The sequence below is a fragment of the Pistacia vera genome, unplaced genomic scaffold, assembly GCF_008641045.1.
Source record: "Pistacia vera cultivar Batoury unplaced genomic scaffold, PisVer_v2 Contig487, whole genome shotgun sequence".
Classification (NCBI taxonomy): Eukaryota; Viridiplantae; Streptophyta; class Magnoliopsida; order Sapindales; family Anacardiaceae; genus Pistacia; species Pistacia vera.
Window position 1 is genome coordinate 389,903 of NW_022196320.1, and position 6,506 is coordinate 396,408.

The 6,506-nt window shown below is 31.6% G+C and overlaps 1 protein-coding gene across 1 annotated transcript; it reads right to left on the reverse strand.

Annotated features, from left to right (window-relative positions):
- Positions 1-1,734: 1,734 nt before the first annotated feature.
- On the reverse strand, positions 1,735-4,832 carry LOC116104876 (transmembrane protein 18). The gene is made up of 4 exons (XM_031391312.1): positions 4,591-4,832; positions 4,049-4,154; positions 2,345-2,493; positions 1,735-2,229 (listed from the first exon to the last, which is right to left on the reverse strand). The coding sequence occupies exons 1-4, from the start codon at positions 4,729-4,731 to the stop codon at positions 2,134-2,136; spliced, it is 492 nt and encodes a 163-aa protein (XP_031247172.1). The 5' UTR covers positions 4,732-4,832; the 3' UTR covers positions 1,735-2,133.
- Positions 4,833-6,506: the final 1,674 nt, after the last annotated feature.

The window sequence follows — 6,506 nt, forward strand, 5'->3', positions numbered from 1 at the left end:
CCCAAGACCAAACAACTTTGCCAGGTTTCATCCCAGGTTGGTTATTAAAACATTGATTATGTATTTACAAATTCAAAGATGTGGTAACAACTCTAAAGCATAAATTATTGACTTAAACAATTTTAAATAAATATTTTATTTTATCTTAAACTTTTAATGTAACATAACATATATTTTTTACAATATATAGATAATTATTACTATGTGGAGGCAGACTCCTTAAGATGGGATCTAAAAAAATCATAACTTATTAAAATATGAAGTTTATTCTTATTTATAACTTGCCAAAGTATAGACTAAATTTTTTTATAACTACATGAAGGTTATATCTATATAGAATATCATTATATAAAGGTTATAATATATATTGTTATAAACAACTCTCTCAAATCTAATAAAAAACAACACAATAATAACAAAATAGTCTTAAATATTTATTATTTTAAAATCCTAATATTATACATGTAATAATTACATTAGTAAATTGTATGTATAACGATTTCTCCCCCTCATCAATATATGTATGAGGGCTTCTTACTGTTGGACGTTGGTGAATGCTTAAAGTTTCATGTTTTTATTCAACTGGAAGTTATTATCGCTTCTAATAGTTAAATTTTATTTTCTGTTATATATTCAAATATTTAATTTTCTCCCATATCTTAATTTTATGCTAATTTTATAAGCTTTTGACAATATTTCTTTTCTCTATAATTACAAAACTTGCTCAAAAAAAGCTCGAAGATTAATTTTGTAATTGATTTCTTGCATGTCTCTGTAATATCAACTTATAAAAACATTGGCGAATTTTTTTTTTTTTTTTTTTAAAGTAAAGAATCATATGAATTATGAGAGACATGTTGATTCATGCATTTTGAATTGAATAATAATGAAATAGCAATTTTCATTTGAATTTCTTATTATTGCAATAAGAAATTTATTCCTCACCATAAATAGTACTTGTGTGATTTTTTAGAACCTATTAAATAAATAAAAAAATATATAATTTTTCTTATGAAATTGCTATTAGTTTTTTGACATCCATTAATAAATAAAGAACATACTTGTATTGTTAAAAATAATTCTTCACTAAATTTCTGTCTATTGCTTTTTGTACGATGAAATTTATAATAATTATTAGAAAGAAGTAGCCATGCGTCTTATTTATTCAAATATTTTTTATTTTATTTTTTTCACAAGTTTCAGTTAAGAATACAAGTGAAAATAACTACATATATGGTTCTTCCATATTAAGGTCCAAGCAAGAAAGTTTTTAAATTTTTAACTGCTTTTATAAAGTTTCAAAGAAATGAATAAATATAAGTTAATACAATATAATGATACATCAAATACCCTATTATATGCAATATACTATTGTATAATATATTATCTAATACAACATAACACGATATTGTACAATAAAATATTTATACTGTATAATACAATCATCACAAAATGTGGCCTTAATGATTGACAAATCTATCACAATTTAGGGGGTTATTGTATTTTTTAGGGGGTTCCCTATAATATTTAAAATCTCACCTGGCCCGGCCATGGTATTCCTGGGCCTGAATTTCCAGGCCCAGGTATAAATTATGCCTATACTGGGTTTTCTTACATCCCCAAATTTGCTATCACTTTTTATTTTTATTTTTCCTGGAATCATGTAGAAATGTTTGAAGCAATACAGAAGACAAAATATAAAATAATCATCAACACCATTGCAAGAAATCCAATGTATTTATGAAAGAAAGACAGGGTTGTCACACCCCAAACTACAAAGAATTATCAGTTGCAGAAAATTTTACTCAAAATCATGGTACATTGCCCAATTATAAAGAAATCTAGTTCTCAGTGTTACATTTCATCAGCCAGTGTTCAATACATCGATTTCTTTTTGCAATCAAGGGCGCAAGCAAGGTTTGAAGGATGATTATATAAAGCTCAAGAGTACAGCAGCTTGCTCAAGGGATGATTCACACCATTGATGAGTTGGGGGAAGAAAAGGAAAGAGAAAACTGTAAATCTACCAGCATATAATTGTGATTCTATCTGAGGGGAAGAAGCAACTTTAAAGATGAAAGTGACAAAAAATACTATAGTGCTTAACCCGGGAATGATGCATAGCAATGATTATTAATCCTGCTTGTTACGAGAAACTCTTGCACGGTGTCTGAGCTCAGCTTTCTTCCATCTAACGATCAGGTAACATAAGGAGAAGAGGGTGTTTACCTGGGAAAGGAAATTTTGAAGAGAAATGTTTAGCCAAATACAGAAACTACTTGAAGTTGGGAAGCATGAAAAAGAAAAAGAAAACAAGAATAGATAATGTAGTTGCTATACTGACCAATATAATGATTGCAATGACAAGAAGAGGTCCAGACCAGAGAACTGAGAGAAAAACACCATGTGGATCAAAATAGTTTTGAGTGGCAAAGCTCCTCCAGTTCTTGTCAAGGATTCGATTGAGATATTCAGCAAAATACACACCAGCCACTACAACAAAATATTGCATAAAAAAATATATATTATAAACTAAAAGCATTATAAGCAACAAATTTTACGATACATGTTCAGATTTAAGTGGATATAATAAAGCCTACCACGTGTGTACATGAGCATTCAGATTTTAGTTGGCCATCAAATTTGAAAAAGATGTCAATAGTTTTCACTCATCAGCTTGATTTACTTGACTTTCACCCACTCTCCATAAATAATTATACAGGCCAAAAAGGAACACTTGCATTTCTATGTAGGTGTTGAGGAAAAGAAGGTGATGTTTGGGGATTGATAATCAGAATTTCCCCAACATAGGATAATACATGGCCTAAAAACAACATATGTAAACAGGTGAAGTATACTAACTGTCTGCATGCCTACTAAAGTATAAAATCTGTTGGCAAGAAGATCTAGAATAGAGATACCATCTGCAGATTAGATTTTGGTCATCCTAAATGTGGAAGTCATCTCAATGAAATTTGATAAAGTATTTGAAGATCTGACTTATATGCATTAGCATTGTCTAGTGTCTTGCTCTTCCAAAATCCAAGTCTTCTGAAAATCAATTTGGCCACATCAGGGTATGCTATGTAACTTCACAGAAGGGCCTAGAAGACCCAAACATGAACTTCAGGAAACCACAGCAAGACAAATTCACTATCCATACACAGTAGGGAAAAAACTATGTCTAAGTCAGAGTCAGTACACAATAAGGGAGAACTCATCATGCCAATTAGCTCTTTTGAGAGATAAAAGGCTCATGAATGACAATAGTGCAAACCACCAAGAATAAACAAGTTTTTTAGAATTCTTAAGGAGATAAAAAAAAATGGAAATTACTCAGCAAAGTCTTCAATAACCATAATTAATATCTGATGGAGCAGCAGTAGAAACATGATAAGTGATTACTTAAGATTTAGTGAAGCAGAAATCAGTTGATAGTAGTTAAGATACATCACTGACAATCAATTGAGAACACGAAGGAGGATTAAAATTATGAATAGGAACCCTACCAGGAAATTCCTAAGAAATTTGTTTCTAAAAGAGAGACTATTCCGAGGAACTTAAGAAGGTGGATAAAAACTTAGAATTGACATCGATCGAAGAACGAACCATTGAATTTTTAGCAAAGATATCATGGCTGTGTTTCTTTGCATTGGAAAATTAAAGAACAATTTGCATTGGAAAATTAAAGAACAATTTGCATTGGAAAATTAAAAAACAAGGGCAGGGTCCAGCATGATGGGCAAAGGACAAATACCTTTTCTTCGATATGAAGTTCAACAGGATGCAAATTTAGATATACAAGTTTTCTTTGGTCTTTAAGCAAAATGAACATTCTTCAGCTCAGAATTCTGACAATATTCAATGTTCTTTCTCCCTAACTACATCAGTAAAAATTTCCTCTCTTAAGTTTGGCCTTTTGGCTTCACAATCCCGACTTTAGCATGGTATAATGAACATATGAACAAAGTCCCTAAACACACTGCATGATAAAAATTCGATAGCACTGCACTTAAAGATGACACTACCATACGCAAATTAGACTTACATGCCATAAGGAATAAACACATTTGGAAATTGACGTTCTTCCTTGAGAATATGACTGCTATCAGCAACAGAACATGAAATGCCATTAAGCCCATCAACCAAGGCTCCTGCCAATATCAACCAAAAAAAATCAAACATTAGAAGTTGGATAAAAACCATAACAAAATATCCTAATAAGGTTCATTCTATAGATCCATTTTTGAATCTCTAGTTGAAATCTACTTTCTAAAGCCATCTCCTTCATTCTTTTACAAATATTTTAGAGGTGGTTACCACACAAAAGAACATTAAAAAATAAAAAATTTAATTATATCAATACACTTTATTCACAGAATGACACAATAATATCATCAAAGTTACACCTTTATTCTTTTCAATGAATGATAATCTCTTTGTCTCTCCTAAAAAGCACATACCATTAAGCAAATGCAGAAGAATCAGTTGCAGCTAGAACTAGTTAGCTTTATATATCCCATTACTCAATTCAAAAAAAAAAAAAAAAATTCTTTTTTCTCATTTTGAGCTTAAAGATTTGAAATTTACCTTCCAGTTGATAGCGTGGAAGAAACCCATGAAGTTTTCGTAAGCGGGTTGAAGTCCAGAGCGGAGCTCCGCCGAGAGTTTCTGGACAAGATCTGCCATCTGGTCCATGTGGGCTTCCATTGCTGACCTCAGCTCCTCCATTACTGTAATTCAATCGAATCTTTACTTTAAATCTACAGATCCAGAGGATGCCGCAATGTGATCACAATTCAATGAGTCTTCCCTGTTTCTACCAAGGGAAGTTTTATTATAAAATTGCGTTTCCAGTCTATTCTTCGCTCTTCTACATGGCGCACTTTTAAGATAGGCCGAACGACACGCTCCCACCCAAAGTTTCCCGCGAAGACAATATCATACCTAAAAAGTTTCAAAATGACAACTACCCACTCACCGTTAATACCTATTAGTAAAATATGTTATCTGACATGGCAGTAACTATAAAGACAAAATTACCCTTTCCTCATTGAAATCTTATCTGGCTGGAATTGCACCCGGCCAGGTGCGATTCCAACACGTAGGGAGCTTGTTGGGGTGAAAAAGCAAACAGGTGGCGGTCAAAATTGCACACTGCAATGTGCACGCAGAAAAGAGCCACGACACGCAAGGAGATGGTTGGGTTGGCTGGGGACTTTTCACGAACGCTCTACAAGAGAAATGGCAATTGACCTCTAGCAAAATTAGACGCAAATCGTCTAGTTTAGATGTTGATTATATTGCACGTCTAAATTTACGTAGTTGACATGTAATTGCAGAATCGTTGTCCCAGAAAAAATGGGCAACTAAATATTAGGTTAGACAATGAATTTTTTTTTTAGCAACTAACAATTTAGTTACTAATTGTTACTTGAAATAGTCCTCAAAATTAGACGCTAAAGTGTAAGGGTAATTTGGTAAAAGTGCATCGCAACTATTCAATTAATTGAATAATGTATTTTTTAGTGAGAAAAAAATTAGTGGTAAATTCCAAAAAATTTAAACGCTGAATGTGTCAAGGTAATTTGGTAAAAGTGTTTCGTAACTATTCTATTAGTTAAAGAATATATCTTTTAGTGAACAAAAAATTATTAGTAAATTCTAATAATTTTAGATGTTGAATGTTGACCCAAATCTAGTAAATTATTTTCTGCTACTATGAAATTAGTTGCAGAATGTGTGTTTTTATGAGAAAAAATTAGTGGTAAAAGCATTTCATTTTTAATTAGCCAATGTGTATGCTTAATTTGGTTTCTTACATTTCATAACTAATGATTTATTTATTAGAATTAATTTTTTGCAACTAAATAATATAGTAATTGATTGTATATGAGTTTTGGAAACTAATTATTTTAGTCAGTTATTATTTATTAGTCCTGGATGGTCTATTATTTCTACAACTAATACTTTAGTCGCTAATTGGTTAACATTTAAGAGCATTATTTTTGCTTTTTGTAATTGACCTGGTTTATACATTCAATATCAACAAAATAAGAGTGACACAGTATAAAAATCTGGATCAATAACATCAAATATCTTCATTGCATATAAAATTAACAGTCCATATATGGATTTTTGTGCATAATGACCAATAAAAATACAAAATGCACTATCATGTGTGCATAACCAAAAGAGAAAGCATGCACCCCACATTTTCATCAGTACCTATCTATATATGCATAACTCCAACAAACAAAATGCCCACCCCATGTACACCATTTAAGGATATGTGCAAGCAATCCCAAAAGTTCCAGAAAGATTATCCTACCCCCATGTCAAAATATGTACTATTCATACAACAAAAAACTAACCATCAATGTTAGCATCTCAAACGTTACCAATTGAGGTTCTAGAAGCAACTATAGCAGATGAGGAAGACTCATCATCAATTGGAGATGGAGATGACAGTCGAGTTGGAACGCTAACAGGTTGCGCTTGTGCAG

Bases quoted from the DNA above. Each gene is read 5' to 3' on its own strand.
- LOC116104876 (XM_031391312.1), bottom strand. From the start codon at position 4,731: ATGGAGGAGCTGAGGTCAGCAATGGAAGCCCACATGGACCAGATGGCA. The intron at 4,155-4,590 runs GTAAATTTCAAA...TGATATTGGCAG, and splicing joins TCCACGCTATCAACTGGAAG to GAGCCTTGGTTGATGGGCTT. The intron at 2,230-2,344 runs GTCAGTATAGCA...TTCCTTTCCCAG, and splicing joins TCATTGCAATCATTATATTG to GTAAACACCCTCTTCTCCTT.